Source organism: Scardinius erythrophthalmus (genome assembly GCF_964197995.2).
Source record: "Scardinius erythrophthalmus genome assembly, chromosome: 7".
In the NCBI taxonomy this organism is placed as follows: domain Eukaryota; kingdom Metazoa; phylum Chordata; class Actinopteri; order Cypriniformes; family Leuciscidae; genus Scardinius; species Scardinius erythrophthalmus.
The window spans coordinates 21,566,107-21,585,305 of NC_138227.1; the positions used below are offsets into that span (position 1 = coordinate 21,566,107).

A 19,199-nucleotide genomic window follows, 5' to 3' on the forward strand; every position below is an offset into this window, starting at 1 on the left:
ATCTTATTCAGACACCAAGTGTGTATACAAAATAAATGATTAGAGCGTACAAATCCATTGATGCATACAACTACGTGCTATGTGGTCATGTGCAGCTCGTCAAATTATGAATAGAAAGAATAGCCTATAACATACTTCCTTCTTCTGTCCCACTCTTCCATTTGCCTAAATTTGGAATTACTTGCAACATGTATAATTTAAATGAGCAGATAAAACACAACAGATAGGCCTGCATATAAATAAATTACGCAACAACTTCTTTGCATTTTGACTTAGAGACAACACCACCACTATGCTACTAGCCTAAACCCTTTACTCCGATACGAAGACCGCGGGTCTATTGCCTCCTGGTTGCGTGCGCAAGCAGTGATGACGTCGCCGAGAAACCCATGTATAGACAGCCTTACTGTGAGACAAGTTGTAATGTAGTTGGCTTTTTAACTTACAATTATGAATTTGGAATTTGGTCAAAATATAACTAAATAAATTAAATAAAAGTGCTTTCAACATTTTTAGAATATTCACTAAATCCAAAAAGTACATTTCCCATAAAAGTGAGAGAGGTAATCTGAATATTCATTGAACATTTTTCATGCTACAATATAACTTAATAAGTACATTGCCCAAATAATTGATTTTATGGTAGTTATTACAGAAAGTACAGTTTGTATTTATTTATAGGCTACCTTTTTTTTCTTCTTTTCTAATTATTTGCTTCATAAATTCTCTGCACATATTTGGCCAGGTCATTGTAAACGGGAATGTTTGATGATTACAGTCAGTTTAAAAGTAAGTTCTCTAATTACAAACCACATTTAACTAAATTAAACAGTACCTGAAAATGCTCTCTGAGTAAAAAAAAAAAAAGAAGAAACTTGAAGACACTTGATTTCTGGTTAATTCATTAATTTATAATAAATATCTTTTTGGTTTTTGTATTGCTTGATTTTTGTTGTCATTTCGAACTGCGAGTCATTTCAAAAAATGTTTTAGTGCTAATAAACAATTAGAGTCATTGGCTAGTTGGTAACATTTGTAAAAAATAAAGACAGTAATAGCAGAATATTGTTAGAAATGTTTTCTTTCATTGAAATACTTTGAACAAAAGTCACAAACATCAAGTCTGTAGTACAGGATTTGTACACTGGGGAGCGTTTAATATCTATTTGAGAAGACAGACTTCTGGCCTACAATTTGACGTCATGACTCATCCTCTCTGCAGTTGTTCTGAAACCAGGCTGGTTTTAGGACCTTGAGTTTGACAACTCAGTGGACTGGGTGTGGAGAACTGCTCTATTCATCAAGAACTGACTGATCGCCTTTTGCAAACAGCTGATTTTACCTGTTTACCTGAGCCGCGCGTCTTTCTTCCTCTCTGTACCTTTTCGCTGCACCCATTCAGCGTCATTGTTCTGGTAAGTTCTTATTTAATAGTAGTTAAAATGGTAATAATTTCGGATGTGCGTCAGCATTAAAGCACTGCGGCCTGCTAAACTGTAACTTTAAAGTTGATTTCTACAGTAGATTAACCAAGACGACAGCAGCATATTCTAACGCGTTACCAATTCATGTGTTCATATAAATTCCCTTAGGCCTGTAGAGTAGAGTACTGACATGGTTTGTTTATTCAGTGATTTACCTTTTTTACTGCTAGATAACGATAAATGAGTTCATCTAAATCTTATCTAAAAGAGTAGTCAGCTGACTGTCATGGATATTGGTCTGTGTCTATCTATTGTAGTATATTTAGTATATTTATATTTGTCTGATCACATTTTTATATTTTCTTTTAATGTCTTGTTCAGTCTCAAGATGTTTTTGGCCCAAAGATTACTTAAAGGGCTCGTAGATGCTGTCAGGTAAGCCTGTACTCTTACTACTTTACTGCTTGTTCAAATAATACATTTTCAACAAATTCATGGTATCGTTTTGCTTTTTCCATGCATCACAGCAACGTCGACCAGTTTGTTCCTTCTGACCCTGTAAGTTTGCATATTTATTTATTTATAATTTTTTATGGTTGAGGTTGTGCCATGTCATTATGCACTCTGGCGAATCCTGGAAGTCAAATATAGTGGTCCATTAATTTCTTATCTTGGCGCATGAAAAAGTTGAATGCACTTCTCACAGTACTTAACTTGTCTGCTCTTCCAGCCTCCTCCCAGAAGACCGCTTGCATATGCAAACCAGAATGAAACTGATGAGGAGAGGCAGTTTCGCAAAGTATTTCAACAACTTGCAGGGGATGTGAGTAGACCTGTCCTGACCTCACACTTTTTATCTGTTCTTTCCAATGTTGTTTTTAATTTCCATTTTATTGGAGTGTTGGAATGTTTATTCTGTGGTGCAGTAGTTTCTAATAAGATCAGCAGCACAGTCAGCTGCATTCACTTAGTGGAAACTGTATCATCACCTATGACCTGCATCCTAATATGCTTCTCAAATGATCCCTATACCTGCATATAAAGATCCATAAAAGTATGACTACAGTTTTACAAATCAGACACATTAGAACACATTCATCAGACGTTCCGTTTCAACCCAGAAAATTCCACATCAATGCATTGTCCACATTCCTTTACTTTGCTCCACCCAGCATGACTTTCCCTCTGTTTTTCAGTTGGGTTTGTTTCCGTATAGGCTTGTAAATCTCATTCAGAGTTACTTAACTTCAAAATGACAACATGGGTGTGGTTATACCGTGCTTAACTAGTCCAGGGGCGAGAAGTGTGGCTGGCTGTTCCACTTTTTCACATTCCTGCCTTTGTGACCCAATTGGTTTGGTTTGTGTTGAATCATAGAGGGGCGTGGAAGCCTGCCTTACTGGAGTACTGAATTCATTAGATCCAGGAGCTCTCTTTAAAGTTAAAGGGATACTTTCTTTTTACGCTAGTGGAAAATTACTATCAAAACATAATGGCCCGGTTTCACAGACAGTGCTTAGATAAAACCAGGATTAGGCCTTCGTTCAATTAGGGCATTTAAGTAGCTTTTATAAATGTGCACTGCCTTAGAGAAAACGTTACTGGTGTGCGTCTAGAGACAAAACTATGGCACTGACATGTTTTAGGATGTTTAAGTTCAAGTTGTTTTTAGTTAAAACAGCTCAAACATGCATTTTAGTCTGGGACTAGCTTAACCTTGTCTGTGAAACTGGGGGAATATTAGAGAAAATCACTGAAGTTACTTTTTCCTATAACAATAGAGTGCAACAGTGGCTTCCCCCTTATTCAGTAGCACTGGTTCCGGAAGTATTTTTTCCATTCATTTTTCCCATAGGGATTTTTAAAAAGAAAAAAGTATTTGTTAAAGACTAATAAGCCTTGAACCAAGCCAATCAGCTACAAGGTGAATCACAACATTACAAACTTTGATTTGAAGCAAAATAGTTTTTGAAAGTCAGACAGAAAGACAAAGGTACAAGACTGTGTACTCACTGGCTTTATTAATACACTCCCATGAAGCATTGCAAACAGCATAATCAAATTAACTATGACAAGACAGCCAGAAACTGGGAGTGTGTATATATATATATATATATTTATATATTAAATACATTTCATGAATCATTTTGTGACTTTGTAATATTTTAGATTTGATTCTGTAAAAACAACAATTACTGAAATGGGGAAAAATAAGTTTTTAGGTTACAACTTTTTACACTTTTTATTACAGTTAAAATAATTCAATAATTTTTAAATAATTAATACAATTAATTAAAGTCATTCAGTTTACTGTGGCCCCCTGGTTGAGAACAGCTGATTTAAATATATTTTATATACAAGTTCTTTGTTTAGGATATTACTAGTCTCTAAAAAAGTGAGATTGTTTTAAGCTTGTATTGAAAGAAGATTGCGGCTGTTCTGACATGTTTCATTCATTTCCTCTCATCATAGGACATGGAGGTGAGCCCTAATGAACTGATGAACATCCTTAACAAGATTATTTCCAAACGTAAGTTTCTTTAACATATACATATGACACAAAAGAGGCATTACGTAAAAGATGCTAATAAGACGATCCCTTATTTTCAATTCTAGATGGGAATCTGAAGACGGATGGTTTCTCTATTGAGTCCTGCAGAAGCATGGTTGCAGTAATGGATGTATCCTTCAATACAATTAATCATTAACAGAATGTTAACAGAAGTATTACATTTTGTGAATAAGTGTTGAAATGGTACATCAATTTTGCCTTAACTATCTGCTCTCAGAGTGACAGTACTGGAAAACTGGGATTTGAGGAATTCAAGTATCTTTGGAATAATATCAAGAGGTGGCAGGTACAATAACTGTTCATTTTACACCTTTAGTTCTTGACCTTATAGGGTCACACACTACATATTAGGTGTCTTACTATATAGTTGCATAGATTGATAGGTACAATGTACCTATTGTGTTAATGTACACATTACTGTATTTTACAGTGTCCTTGTTACATGTACTTACCATAGTGATAACAGTAGATTATGCATAATCACATGCAACCAAATCCTAATCCAACCATTACCCTATAGTAAATACATGTAGTTGCTTAATATTACTCAGTACTAAGTTTGCCACTTAGGATTTTTATTAGCTTTCTTGTACATCCAACAGATTTCCCTTTCCAGTCATAAATGTTTCAAAGCAAACTATTTTTTTGTTAAATCCAGGGCACTTACAGGACTTTCGATGCCGATCAGTCTGGTATGATTGGGTCCGGTGAGCTACCTGGAGCTTTCAATGCTGCAGGTGAGCAGTGTTGTCAGGTTTGAAAGGCATGCTGAAGTCCTCTATGTGCTTTTTTTATATTGTGGAAAAATACTAGTATATCTACGAGTCCTAATTCACAACAAAGAAGTCAGAGTGGAATAGAATATGTTTTGTTGGGTTTAATTTGTAATTCGTTTCATCCTTTAGGGTTCCCGCTCAATGACCAGCTTTTCCAATTGATCGTTCGGCGATACAGTGATGAACAGGGCAACATGGATTTTGACAATTTCATTGGGTGTCTTGTGCGCCTGGATGCCATGTGTCGTACGTTGTCAGAATATTTTGCAGTCTTTATTCTTCCATCACAGGCTCAGTATATTTTTAGATTCAGCATGACTTGCCTTGCTAATATTTTCTCATTTTCAGGTGCCTTCAAGACTCTTGATAAAGACAACAATGGCACCATTAAAGTCGACATTCAAGAGGTACTGTACATGAACTATAATTGAAGACCACAAGAAACCAACATTTTATGACTTGTACCATGAGTCTGCCAAATTAGCTTCTATATAACTCTTTTGTTTCTTGTTCACAGTGGTTGCAGCTGACTATGTACTCCTGAATGAAGACGAATATACTGCACAATGGTTATATTAAGTTGTCAGTTCTTCTTTGTGGCCTGTCTTTGTGTTTTATTAACTGACATAATTATTAGTTTAATTGTTAGCATGACAGCATGATCATACTGTGCCTCTACACTAGATGGCAGCTTTGTTGCGACGCTAGATAGTGTTTGCATTGTGGTCTCTAAAGGTCAAGTTTATGCCACATTTCCATAGTTTATTCCATGCCAATTGTGTCCTTTATATTAATTCCATGACTGGCTCTATAGTTTTATAAAGTGCATTCAACCAAAGATTAAAAACCATGTTCATATGTTTTAGATAATAGCTTTTAACGACATTTCAGAGCCATATTATTTAATCACTGAAGATGTGAATCAGCTGTCTTTTTTGCATAGTTATTAAGCTGATGTACAAATAAACGTTATTTGTTCTGAAAACACAAAAGCAAAGCAGATCTCCACTCATTAGTGTGCAAACACCGGTTGCTCTGAGCAACGCCATCTAACCGCATCAGTGGGTTGAAATAGAAAATGACTGACAGTTACAATAGCCAATTAAACAGCCCAACACCAGCTAGAAATAGAACAACAGCCAATCGTCTTCATAATGGGGGCGTGGCCTCAGAGTTACCTGGGATGAAGACAACTGCTGCTCGCGCTGAGTGAGCAGATGATGCTGAATCAGATCAATGAGCAAACAGGTGTTGAGCGCGAGTATAGGTGAACAAAACAGGCTTTATCTTTGCGTCATCCTCAGGGGAAATAAAAATTAAGCGTGTATCTGCTGTCATACGGTGAGTTTCATTATTTTTTTAAACATGTAGTTGAAAAATAAACTTTTAGATCATTTTGGTAATCTAATTTATCATAATAAATGGCATCTCTTAATGTTAGGCTTTATTGTTGCATTGGGATGCTATTTGTTTTGAGTTTTTTTTTTAATCACTCCTATAGTTAATTCTGATATAAATGTTTTTTTTTTTTATTTAATTTCCCCATGTAATATACGTGAAGGCAAACAATTACATAATCATCACAGATTTGTTTTGGTTCAAGATTAATCCCTAGACATTCCCTATATATATTATAGAAATTTGCTTCTAGTATAGAAATATCCAGTATATAGAAATATATCATTTGTGTATTATTGTCTCATGTGTACTGCATGGAAGCAAATTGATAAAAAAAAAAAAACATATAAGCTCAATATTATTATTCAATGTTATTACTGCTCATTCGGCCAAAATATGCTTTTACTATTTTGCTCTTCTTGCTGGAGTTTATAACAAGCAAATATTTTTTGGGGAAAAAAACCCTGCTTTGATTTAGTGTCCTTTGCATTTGGACTGAGGTCTTTTGCTAATGAACAGATGAAATCCCCTCATTAAATCCATGCCCACATGCAGCCCATGGCCAAACCAGTCCTGTAAATTATATTTGATAATATTTAGGTCTGTTTATTGATAAATCAATATTAGTTTGTTCTGCCGCCTTGGTATAATGCAAATCGGATCAAATAACAGTAAATTGTTTGTAGATAAATTATGATTAATAATAATGAAAAACATAATTAAAAAAGTCAATAAATTTAAAAAATTAAAGTTGCTATAAATTCCACTCAGTTTAGGCTAATGAATCTAATCTAACAATCTTCATTTACAGTTTGTGTGCATTAACCCATTCAGTGGTTTTATGATACTATAAAATCAGTTTCTTGCTATTATTACCAGGCTTCTTTTCCTATTTCATAGATGCAGATGCTATGATCTATTAGTCCACATATGATCAAAGGTTTCTTACAAGCCACACATCTGCATGTTCATATTGTATAATTCAGAATTTTTTGTGTTTATTGATGTACAGGGCGATTTTATAAATGATTTTCCCCAATTAATATCATAAGTCTATAATTAAGCTTATGATGTACTAATTAAAACTACCCACAGAGGTAATATCAGTTTCCTCTGAGGAAATGTGTGATATGCTGTGTATGAAAGAAGCAAATGGAAACATTTGTGATGGGTTTTCATTAAACATTTCAAGATCTGTGTCACGGGATTAAATGGAAAGTGTTTGTTTTTTTATGTGGAACATCTTGACCTTTTCTTCATATATTTCCATCTTTGGTTCATGTTCATATGTCAAATTATTGCACGTATATATAGAGACACTGAAGATGTCTCATATGCTGCATGCAAATAAGCCTCGTTGCATTGTTTCAAATGCCTATACCGCTGATTTTCTTTAGTCACAAAATAAAGGTGTGAAAGACTTGGTGACAATTTAAACACACCCTCTAAACAGTGTAAGATCGAGATGTTTAGGTTGGTCGAGATATATAATTTCCCACCCTAATGCTCGGGATGCGTGCTCATTCTGAGATGCACCTAGCAATTAATAAATGATGGTTTTGGTGTTGCACGAGGGGGTCTGATTTTATGCTGTGCTGTTTCTTCTCCGTTGTACCAGACCAATTATTGCTGTCAATCTGAGGCATGCTGAGTTTATAAAGCCTTTGCTCTAAGAATAACCGCATCCCTCGACCTGTCCTCCCCCCTGCTGCATTACTCAGCTGGCTGCCGACTCCACCATGACATCTGAAGTGGAGGAGCTGCAGAGGAGGGCCAATCAGGTGACAGATGAGGTAATTCCAACAACAATGATTAAAGTAGCAAACTTCTACATTGATTTGTGTGGATCTTCAGCTGATGGTGTGTGTTTTGCTGTCGTGTTTTGGCGAGGCTGCACAACTTCTTATCAACAGGCCAACAGTGATGACATCAAACATTTTCCGTGTTTCCTTGTTAGGGTTACTACAGGTCTCAGTTATTCCCATGGTGCATAGCAACCAGGATGATGATGCTAAACATATTTTATATGCACCTGCAGATTGATTATAATTCCCATTGTGACGTAGCGAGGAAAACATAAATGAAGCCATTATTCATCACCAGATTTTCCACTGGGTGTTATATAATGGATAATGTACAGTTCGCCGGTCTTTATGGCAAAATTAACCCAACAGGGTTCTGACCCAGATTCAGAGTGCTTATTACATGCATATATTATTGTCTTGCCACTAATAAAAAAAGTCTAATACAATATAAAAAACAATTGGCCTAGCAACAAGTCGAACACTGCAACAATATTACAGTGATATTAAAATACTATAAAAGTCCCTGAAGTCATTTTCGCTGCAATCTGACTGACTATTCAGTCTAATCAGAACTGATACTCCATGGAATCACACTTAATAAACTGGCTGAACTGAGTTTTCAATATGTTCTTTTTAGTCAACATTGTATTTTGAATCTTTACCTCCGACAGTCCCTTGAGATCACCAGAAACCTGAAGCTTCTGTTGGAGGGGGTGAGTGATCATTATTAACAACAGCATTCATAATATGTCTCATAATTGTAATGACCTCATCCTGTGATCAGCAACAGTTGTTGGTAATGATGATGTCATGGTCATAGAGAACATTTCTTATTTTTCTTATTTTTTATTTAACTTGTAGCCTACTAAGATAAAAACAGAAATTATTATACTACTATACTATATTAACTACAACAAAACTGTTTTAAAACCAAGAAATTTTTATGTGTAATAAATAAGAAATATTTGGAAATCTATGGAATTCATGTTCTCAAAGTTTAGGACCCCATCTTAAAATCTGTCATTCTTTCATAAAACACTAATGTAAAATATAGCTTTAAGAAGTCATGTGATACATGGTGCCTTTGTTAAATGATTTTCAGTTTGTAAATCATTCAACAACATATATATATATATATATATATATGTATGTATATATATATATATATATATATATATATATATATATATATATATATGTATGTATATATATATGTGTGTGTGTGTGTGTGTGTGTGTGTGTACAGTATATATAGAGAAAAAAATCAAAAGTGTATATAAAGCTGATTTAGTTTGAAAGAATATTGATGAATTATCTATGTCATTGTGCACTCGTACTGAATTATTTGTGTAATTCTTCAACAGAGTAAAGATGCAGGGATCAGGACGCTTGTAATGCTGGACGAGCAGGGAGGTATAATGAGTTATCTTCATACACGCCGTAATTAAATAGAGATCAAATGTACATCAGCTAAACAATGAACTAATTACTTGCAAATGCATAATTAGTTGTTCATTAATCCTGTTGCATCTCTATGACAGGTAGCTATTATATGTATGCTAATGATAACATGTGCAAGATGTGGGGACAATGTGTTCTTCATCTTTTGTTATTTACTCGTCCTTTGCAACATATATATATATATATACAGTCATATGTGCATATAGAAATACGTACCCTGTATGTGTTTGTGTGTGCATGCTCGCATATTTCTACCCCTTTCAATTGCCCTTCCTGCTGCCACCCATGCCCTCCCCTATCTCCCCCGCATGGGCAGAACAACTGGACCACATAGAAGAGGGCTTGGATCAGATCAACAAGGACATGAAGGAGGCTGAGAAAAATCTCACTGACATGGCCAGGTGTTGTGGTCTGTGCATCTGGCCATGTCTCCTCCCAGACACCTGAGCCATGGCTGGACTTTGGCAGTCAATGATGTCACCTCTCTGCCCATGCCTCTGTCCCATTGGTTAACCTGTCCTGCTTTGACGTTGCTTCATATTTGTCTTTTTTTGGCTGTTTTGTGAGCAGATGTGAATGCAATTCCCCATGCAAACATTCAAAATGAACCTAAAACGTGTGCCAGCCGTGTTCACACAACAAACACAGTGTTTTTTTTTTTTGTCACAATCCTTATGTCTTTCAGTCATGTTTAAGCTCATGTCTGTTTTGCTTGTCGTTTTGAGCTAGAGCTGCCATAGTTGTTTAGTTGTTTGTGGGTGTGTGGCGTGTCTTGCTGAGACATCTGTTGTTGTGTTTTTTTATCTTGTCTCCATACTTTAACCACTGAAACTCCCATACTCTGTGATCCTACCTTCCGTCATCCAGAGCAACTGGAACGGATTGAGGAAGGGCTGGACCAGATCAACCAGGACATGAGGGAAGCTGAGAAAAACCTTACAGATCTGGGCAAATGCTGCGGTCTGTGCGCCTGTGATAAGTATGTGATGTTTGGAGGGGCTCGGCTTCTAGTATGCTTGCATGAAAACTTTGCATACCTCATTTGTGCCATTTTGTGCCAGTGGTTGCTTGTGTGAACTCAAGAAATCACAGTAAACTGGTTGGATACACCTTTGTGTATGTGTGTGTGTGTGTGTATAACATTGTGAAAGGAATAATACCATTAAAAAATTGACCCTCACTGGTCTTTACCATTGAACTCATGACTTAAACTACAGAAGTATACTGACCAACTCCAACCAAATAATATGTACTGTGATTTTTGTGTGGTTCATTCAAAACAGATGCAACACCCACTAACTGTGTCATCAGAGTCAGCTTTGAATCCTACTCAAAGAATTTAGGCAATTATTATGCTCAAGGTATAGGTTCTTGACTAATTTAGGTAACTTTGTGTCTTTCTCATGGTTTCTCTCAGATTAAAGGACTTTGAAGCAAGTGGGGCGTATAAGAAGGTGTGGGGTAATAATCAAGATGGGGTGGTGTCTAGCCAGCCCTCCTCTCGAGTTGTGGATGAGAGAGAGAAGATGACCATGAGTGGTGGATATATTAGAAGGTGGATATATTAGAACCATTTCTGTCTCAAATATATAAATAAGCGGTTTGGTGGATATATTTATAATTGATAGATATACTTAAAACTGAGAAGTCTTTCCTTTGAATTTTCCGCGTATAGACAACACCATTTTCAAAACGATCCACATTCACACGGATCCACAAAACAACTAAAAAGCTGTATTCTGCTCTGCTGCCAGGCCATTAAATGGCAATGAAACACTATAGACTGAACATGTAATACGCATGTGCATGACGTCATCGTCTTCAGAGATTCGTGTTTTTGTTGTTTACACGGAGACCATTTTCAAAAACTTTGAAAAAAGTTTGCGTTGAACAGAACAGAACTGAAAGAAAACACTGTTGTCGTGTAAATGAACGGCCAAACCACATTAAAAGTTTTACGTTTTCAGTTGAAAACAGTGTCGTGTAAACAGCCCCTTCAATACAGGAGACGAACAATGGTAATTAAACACGACCAGCTGAACAGAATGACTAATCACATGATTATTACAATGGCAACTAATAACGAACTCAGGCTGGCAAGAAAAGGCAAAGACAGAAAACAAAATCAAACAGAACGTAACTGTGACACTACGCCCCCTCCCGGAAAGGCTAGCCAGCCTTGATGGAGACCCACGTCAACCCGACTTTCATTTCCAACCAAAATGCAACCCCTGCAACCAAAATCATCCCCTGACTGACGTTACTACTACAAGGACTTTGACAGAAATAGTCAAAAGTAAAGTAAAAAGTACGATATTTGTCTTTCAAATGTAGTAAAGTTAAAGTAAAAAGTTTCCAGAAAAAGTAATACTCAAGTACAGATACTCAAAAAGTGTACTAAAGTAAATGTACTTTGTTGCTGTCCACCTCTGGTAAACATGATGCTTATTGTGGTTCTTCTAGACTAAATGAATTACATCTTATGTTTAACCTATCTACATAAGAGCCAGCGGCAAATTCCTGAAGGACTGGCTGAGATAAAGCTGTTATCTGTGGGAACATGAGCGTTTAACGGCCATTGATGGCTGGAGCTCGCATCTGAGAAAGCGTTTAAACAGATTGCAAAATAGGTGCTGTGTTTATGAGTCACATATTTTAGGTCTAAAAATCTCTTAAAACTACAGTGAGTGATAGAACAACAGTAGTAGGCCTATTATTAAAAAAATATTGCGGATTTGCCCGACTGCCATAACAGTCGCCGCAAGCGGAGGGATAGTATAGTGATCAACAGTGAGATGTCTTTGACTATTTGTGTGCGATCTGTTTGACAGAGTGACAAACGATGTGAGGGAGGATGAAATGGAGGAAAACTTGGCCCAGGTCGGCAGTATCCTTGGCAACCTCAGAAACATGGCACTTGACATGGGCAATGAAATCGACACTCAGAATGTCCAGATTGAACGCATACAGAGCAAGGTCAGTGTTTGGAAAGGGTTCAGAGACGTCTGTTATACAACCTATTTATATTAACCATTCTTTGTTCTTTGATTCTGTTTTTTGCAGGCCATGGTCAATGAATCCCGCATCAATGAGGCCAATCAGAGGGCCACAAAGCTAATATCAAGATAAAAACATGGGATTTTCCTTTGTCAAACATGTTTACAGTCTTTTGTAGGAAAATGTGCACACAACTGATCAGGCTATCCATCTTTTAAATGACTATTTATGGAACTTGGATGACTGCCTACTGATGTGACAGTAAATTATTCATATTATTATGTTCCAACAACATAGCTTTATTTTATAGATCAATGAAATGAATGTTAATATACTGTAGTCTTGTGATTTAAACATGCATTGTACATAAAATGTTTTAGACTGCTAACTTGTTTTTTAAGCCTCCAGAACACTTGTCATCGGTGATAACTGCTCACTAATCATCAGACTGTCTTAAAGTTGTATTGGTAAATGTTATGTCTTTGTTTACTTTGAGCAACTTTTTAAAAATAAATAAATCCATAAATCCAAATTTGAAGGGTGCTTTTCCTGATTGACAAACATTGTTTCGGCTAAATATGGGCCACTTGCTTAGGTTCCCCAAATAGACTGCTTAGATTAAGAGCCTTCATGATTGTTTTCTTCTGTGATAGGGATTGGCAGCCTCAGTCACCATTCACTGAGATTTTATCCTTTTATACAATGACACTGGTTACTTAGTCTCTAACATTATCCTAACTAATCTCCTTCTATGATCCACGGAAGAACGAAAGTAATGTTGGTTCGGAAAACAAATTTTCATTTTAGGTCGAACTATCCCGTTAGAAAAATCTCAACGTAGCTTTTTTTCCAGCCTCATGCAGGCATATTTGAGGAACTCTCACTACACCCACCTACCGGTTGCTGCAGGCAATTACAATGCCACTCCCCATGTCCCCATGTCTGAGAAAGAACCTCAAGATGGTGGCGTGTTATTGCATGGCCACATCATCAGTGAACTGTTCAAATAATGGTATTTTTTTAAACAAACACTCAAAAACTGAATTTCATTTTCTTGCCTTCCAAACTTCTGCTTAGATATGCATATGATACTCAATGAGTCCATTGATTACGACCTGAGGACCACAGAAGAAAGACAAAAGAGATGCAACACAATTTAATGTTTCTAATTTAATCTCTTCAGATGTATTAAGGCCGAAATTTATTCCAGTGTTTCTTACTAGGAAGAATGCCCCCTTATGATGTGCATTTATCAAATTATATGCCTTTAAATTATGTCAAACCTATGTCTTTAAATATTTGATTAATATCAGACAAGGAAATCACAAATTTTATATATTTCCATTATTTTTTATAACTGTTGGAGCGCCGTATATAGCCTCGAAAGTTACTAAACAGCCTATATCAGAGTGGGGGTGGGGGGAGAAGCGTAAAAAATCCACAAATATTTTACGCGATATATTCAACTTGTATGTGTATAAAATGCAACTTAAATTTACGTTTATTTAATTGTGAGTTGCACATTCACATGCTTAGACTGGGCCACAGGGTGTTCGTGTGTAGTTAGGAATGTTTCCACACAGTCAGGCACAGGGCAGGATTACTATAGAATGTTGGCGAACTATCGTTGTGGAGGGGGAAAAACACGTAGAGCTGAGTCTGCGCGACGCAGGGGATCACTGCCTACGAAGTTTATCGGGCAAGACTACAACCGACAAATCCTAGGACACATTCGACCACACTGTAGGTAATTACCACCCAATCTATCACTAATATCAATAGCAAGAAAGTTTATCGCCGTTCCGATGTACGCAGTTTAGATTTGACGCTAAATTCGTTCGTAAATACGTCTACGAAATGCGTGCGTAGTCCATTTTCCTACTCGGCAGGCTAGCGACAAACAAAATACAAATCCGTTAGCGTTTCCTGGACGAATGTTTGCTTATTACGAAAATTGAATCTATCTTTACGTGTACGAGCGAATACTGTACGCGAGATATTTCAGGTATGGCAGATTTGAACGCTCGAGAGACACGCCGTGTGTCCGTGATGGCGTTCGCTCGATTCTCTCTGTTCCTATTGCTCTCTGACGATTAGGCAGGACAACAACAAAGAAGCAGGAAGCATATGGGCACACCGGCGAGGCGGTGTGAGATCACGCCGCAATTAGTCGTAACAGTTAATTTAAAGTAAAAGGATCCTAGAAAAATGTGAATCTGTGCTTTTCCAAATAATCTCTGGCTGTGGCTGTTCTGTCCTTTTAAAGAGCAGAACACAAGCAGCAGTCATCACATTATTAATCAGAGGGATAGTAAATCGTCATACACACACACACACACACACACACACACACACACACACACACACACACACACACACACACACACACACACACACACACACACACACACACACACACATATATATATATATATATATATATATATATATATATATATATATATATGCTGTCTCTTTGAATTTAGTATGATGAATGTTGCTTGTGTTGTGTGTTTTAAAGGACAGATATTAAATGATATATTACATTAATGTGATGTAGACGTGTGTGTACATGTATACATAGTGTATGTGTGTGTGTACATATATAGTACTGGTCAAAAATTTGGAAAAACAATAATATTGTGACTTTTTTTTCTGTGATGCAAAGCTGAATTTTCATCAGCCATTACTCCAGTCTTCAGTGAAATCATTCTAATATACTGTTTTGTTATCAATGTTGGAAACAGTTGTGCTGGTAAATTTTTTTTTTAAACCTGCAAGACTTTTTTCAGGATTCTTTGATGAATAAATAGCAAAAAAAAAAAATATTTTACATTTTATTTTATTTAAAATAGATATCTTTTGTAACAATATCCTCTACCTTTCAAAAGTTTGGGGTCAGTTTTTTTTAAAGAAATTAATACTTTTACTCAGCAAGGATGTGTTAAATTTATAAAAAGTGATAATAAAGATTTATATTGTTAGAAACAGTTTCTATTTTGAATAAATGCTGTTCATTTTAACATCAAATCAGCATATTACAATGATTTCTGAAGGATCATGTGACACTGAAGACTGCAGTAATGATGCTGAAAATTCAGTTTTGCATCACAGAAATAAATTGTATTTTAAAGTATATTAAAATAGAAAACTATTATTTTAAATTGTAAGGATATTTCACAATATTACAGTTTTTTAATCAAGTAAATGCAGGCTTGATGAGTATATATATATATATATATATATATATATATATATATACATATACATATACACACACACACACACACACACACACACACACAGTGCAATGAAATAAGAACAGGTTAGTTGCATTTAAGGCAGGTTGAAGATGATGAATGAGTTAAATGACGCTGCTTTTGGATGAATAATAATAATAATTAGATTTTTTTATTTATTATTTCAGCCGTATAATTCATGGAAACCTTCTGATGGATGCTGTCTAGAAGCACTGTTTGATTTGGTTTGTGATTGGTAACAGCGAAAGTTTTCGAAGGAGGAAGGATGTCGGAATTTCTGCCATACCCTTACAGAGGGCCAGGAGGTGCTTTGATGCGCTTTAAGAAAAGGAAGTCACGGTTCACATTCCAGGAGGTTGAACTGCTGCTCAGCGAGGTGCAGAAAAAACGGCATATTCTCGTTGGTAAGACATACCTTTTTATTTTTGTATCACATAGTGCAATAGGACCTGACAGCGATTTGAAAGTATGTAAATGATGCTTTGCATACATGAAGGATTCTAGTTAAATGAACGCATGTCTTCAACAGGAAAATTCAACAGGGGTATTTCAAAGGATCTGAAAAACCGCACTTGGGCGGATCTGACTGCACGTATCAATGAGGTCAGTGAGTGTCACAGAGAAATTATCGAAGTCATCAAGAAATGGGCAGACCTCAAATGCGACACCAAACGGAGGGTGGCTGCCATGAGGGCATCGGGAGCCACGGCTACCCAAATCGCACAAGAGCTGTCACCCATAGAAACCATGGTACACCAGATCCTTCAGATGTCTAACCCTAACAAAAACGTGAGCAGTTTGGCAATTGATGACCAAATGGATGATGAAGACGAAGACATTCCAGGTCTCTCTGAGATACCACATAGCTCCTCACACATGGCAAATGGCAGGCCTCATTCGTTTGGTTTACCAATGCCACCTCCTTTCCACACTAGTATCCCAAGCAAAGGAGATATGGTGCTTCCCACACACATGATGTTTAGCGGTGAGTTCCTTTTTTAGTGAGTAATTACAAGGTTATTCATTACTAAATGTTTAAATAATAAGTTGGTCATTTTGTTTTTGTAATGATAGATTCAGCAGTGCCTCTTATAGACCTCCAGACTGACACGTCAGAAAAGGAAGGTAAGGAATAATGCAGAGCTACTTGCCATACGTTTTAAAAATGCATAAAAAATGCAGTTCGTACATAAAGTGAAATACATCTCTTTTATGATGAGCAGGTTTTTAATTGAAAAACTTTTATTCACCATGTGGTGCAATTCTCTAAAATCATGATGAATTTTTATTTATAAATATTATATTTTGAACAAAAAAAGAAAGGCAATTGAAATATGAGGACTTCAGATGCAAAGCCTCTAAGTGCCATCTGAAATTTCCTTTAATTTCACTTTAATGACAATTAATAGGTAATTTTCATTGTTTCAGATGGCACTTAGAGGCTTTTGCATCTGAAGTCTTCATATATTTTTAACTTTTTTTTGGAAAAAATGTATTACATTCAAAAATGAATGTTAATGTAAAAAATAATAATGTTCTTGTTTATTGTAGATAAATAATGTCATCGTATATGTTTTTCATGTATAATGGAAAATAAAAAAATCAAATTTTTTTAATTTCAACTTTTTTTGTGAAAATGGTGCATTGTGAACAGCATTATCCTGTACACTCTTTTTGGTAAAAAACTGTTTCTATTTTAATGCTTACATTAGCATGAATATGTTTCTGTTCCTTTCAGGTGGTAACATGCAGTTTATTGAAACAGGAAACCAACCAAATCAGAATCCTGTTGTTATCCCTGGATTCCTTAGCCGTCCCATTGCTGAGAAGAGCCAAGTTCGAGAAAAACCTAATCACAACACATTTAACGGGCCTTCATCTGCCAGGACCTCGACATTTATCGCACCTTCTGGGGCCGCCTCATCATCACGTTCAGCTCCTGTTCGAATCCCTCCCCAGCCTGCTTCCGTGGAACCCCGCAGTCTGCAGGAACGTTTATCCCAGAGTGCCTCACTCAGCCTGCAGGAACAGCAGGGCACCACACTGCTGATAGGGTCGCTGTCTCGCTCTCTGGAGTCGCTTGCGGAGTCGGTGCAGAAATTGGTCCACACCCAGCAGCAGTATTCACGTGACACCTTACAACTGCAGCGTGAAACACTCCACGTCCTACGTGACTTCTCCTCCAACGCCTTGACTCTCCTGCAGGACAAGTTCAACGGACATCCATAGCTTCTGAACACCGCAACGCTATCGACTGCTAGAACTGGGAGCAAGTTACATCAGCAGTGAATGCTAATAGCACAGAAAATACAATAAGCTGATAAGGATATTGTGACACTAGAGTATATGGCAATCTTAAAATATCTTATATATTGAGAGCTGACAGGACTAAAACGTTTTCCCTGTTTATAACATTATAACCAAAATGAGAAGCATTGTGAGCCGAAATAGGTTCTTTGTAGAGTTCCTCATATATACTGAATGATATTTTCAGTAGATGACTGGGTCTCATAGACTGTTCGGACCAATTATGTGCTGTTATACAGGTAATATAATAGGCAAAATGTATTTAAAAATTGACTGGTAATTTAAGATAACTATATTTGTGGTGCTTTTTAACATATTGCAAAGTGGCCATGAAGTTGGGTGGTTTTAATTTATGTAATCTGATTTTACAGTCTTCTTTATTTGGGTTTGTTATTCTGAAATTCTTTTAAATCAGTTTCTGGCTCAAGCATTGCTTGACAGACCTGCTGTAAATGTTTTAATCGGTTAGCCAATGTGCATTATCTGTTATTAGTAGTTTCTCTTCACTTGAATTTCCAAAGACTCCTTAGTGTGTTTTTTTTTTTCCTCCAGATGCGATTTTGAATTGTGATTGAAGGCACATTATCTTAGATGTAGCTCCTATGGACCTGTGTTTGATCTCCCAGAAATGAAAAGTCAGCACACTGTTAAAAGATGTCTCCTACTTTAAAACCCAATGTCAAAGATGGAAAATAAAATAATTTGAAATATTACTTTAAAAATCAGTATTGTGTTTTGCTCCTTCCAATTAAGTGTGACAGGTAATCAGGAAAAATGGGAAAATGGGTTTTGGCTACCATATGTATTTTATTTTATTTGTGCTATACACAAAAAGTATTCTCGTCGCTTGATAAACTTTAATCAATTTAACTTTAAACTTCACTAACTTTTCTGGGCCGGCTGATGCAATTATCTAGCAGCCTATGAAGGAGCTTTCAGATTTCATCAAAAATATGTTAATTTGTGTTCTGAAGATGAGAGAAAGTCTTATGGGGTTGGAACAACATGAGGGTGAGTAATTACTGACAGAATTTTCATTTTTGGGTGAACTAACCCTTTAATAGTGTAATGTTTTATGTGTAGGGGCACCAAAGAGTCTTAAACCTCCACTGATTGTAGTCCGTTACTTATTCCAAATTACATGACAAAAATTGTAGTTAGCACATTTAATGTAATCTGATTACTTTTTGATTACTTTT

At 36.3% G+C, this 19,199-nt stretch overlaps 3 protein-coding genes across 5 annotated transcripts; all 3 read left to right on the forward strand.

The window, feature by feature from the left end:
• The first annotated feature begins 1,168 nt into the window (after positions 1-1,168).
• capns1b (calpain, small subunit 1 b) lies at positions 1,169-6,614 on the forward strand. Its single transcript, XM_081370479.1, has 11 exons — positions 1,169-1,415; positions 1,806-1,859; positions 1,952-1,982; positions 2,155-2,247; positions 3,897-3,954; positions 4,041-4,105; positions 4,214-4,282; positions 4,655-4,733; positions 4,902-5,018; positions 5,121-5,179; positions 5,290-6,614. Exons 2-11 carry the CDS (start codon positions 1,813-1,815, stop codon positions 5,314-5,316), a joined length of 645 nt encoding a protein of 214 aa, XP_081226605.1. The 5' UTR covers positions 1,169-1,415; positions 1,806-1,812; the 3' UTR covers positions 5,317-6,614.
• LOC308693539 (synaptosomal-associated protein 25) lies at positions 5,975-12,962 on the forward strand. Its single transcript, XM_081370480.1, has 8 exons — positions 5,975-6,113; positions 7,789-7,963; positions 8,647-8,688; positions 9,340-9,388; positions 10,304-10,415; positions 10,854-10,991; positions 12,268-12,412; positions 12,500-12,962. Exons 2-8 carry the CDS (start codon positions 7,910-7,912, stop codon positions 12,563-12,565), a joined length of 606 nt encoding a protein of 201 aa, XP_081226606.1. The 5' UTR covers positions 5,975-6,113; positions 7,789-7,909; the 3' UTR covers positions 12,566-12,962.
• An 872-nt stretch (positions 12,963-13,834) lies between these two features.
• LOC308693623 (uncharacterized protein) lies at positions 13,835-19,079 on the forward strand. Of its 3 annotated transcripts, none has more exons than XM_081370667.1 (5): positions 13,835-14,180; positions 15,861-16,097; positions 16,223-16,678; positions 16,768-16,818; positions 17,432-19,079. In XM_081370667.1, exons 2-5 carry the CDS (start codon positions 15,959-15,961, stop codon positions 17,920-17,922), a joined length of 1,137 nt encoding a protein of 378 aa, XP_081226793.1. In that variant the 5' UTR covers positions 13,835-14,180; positions 15,861-15,958; the 3' UTR covers positions 17,923-19,079. The 3 variants fall into 3 exon arrangements, with proteins under 3 accessions (XP_081226793.1, XP_081226795.1, XP_081226794.1); XM_081370669.1 differs by having other exon boundaries at positions 14,052-14,176; positions 15,936-16,097; XM_081370668.1 differs by having other exon boundaries at positions 14,066-14,176.
• Positions 19,080-19,199: the final 120 nt, after the last annotated feature.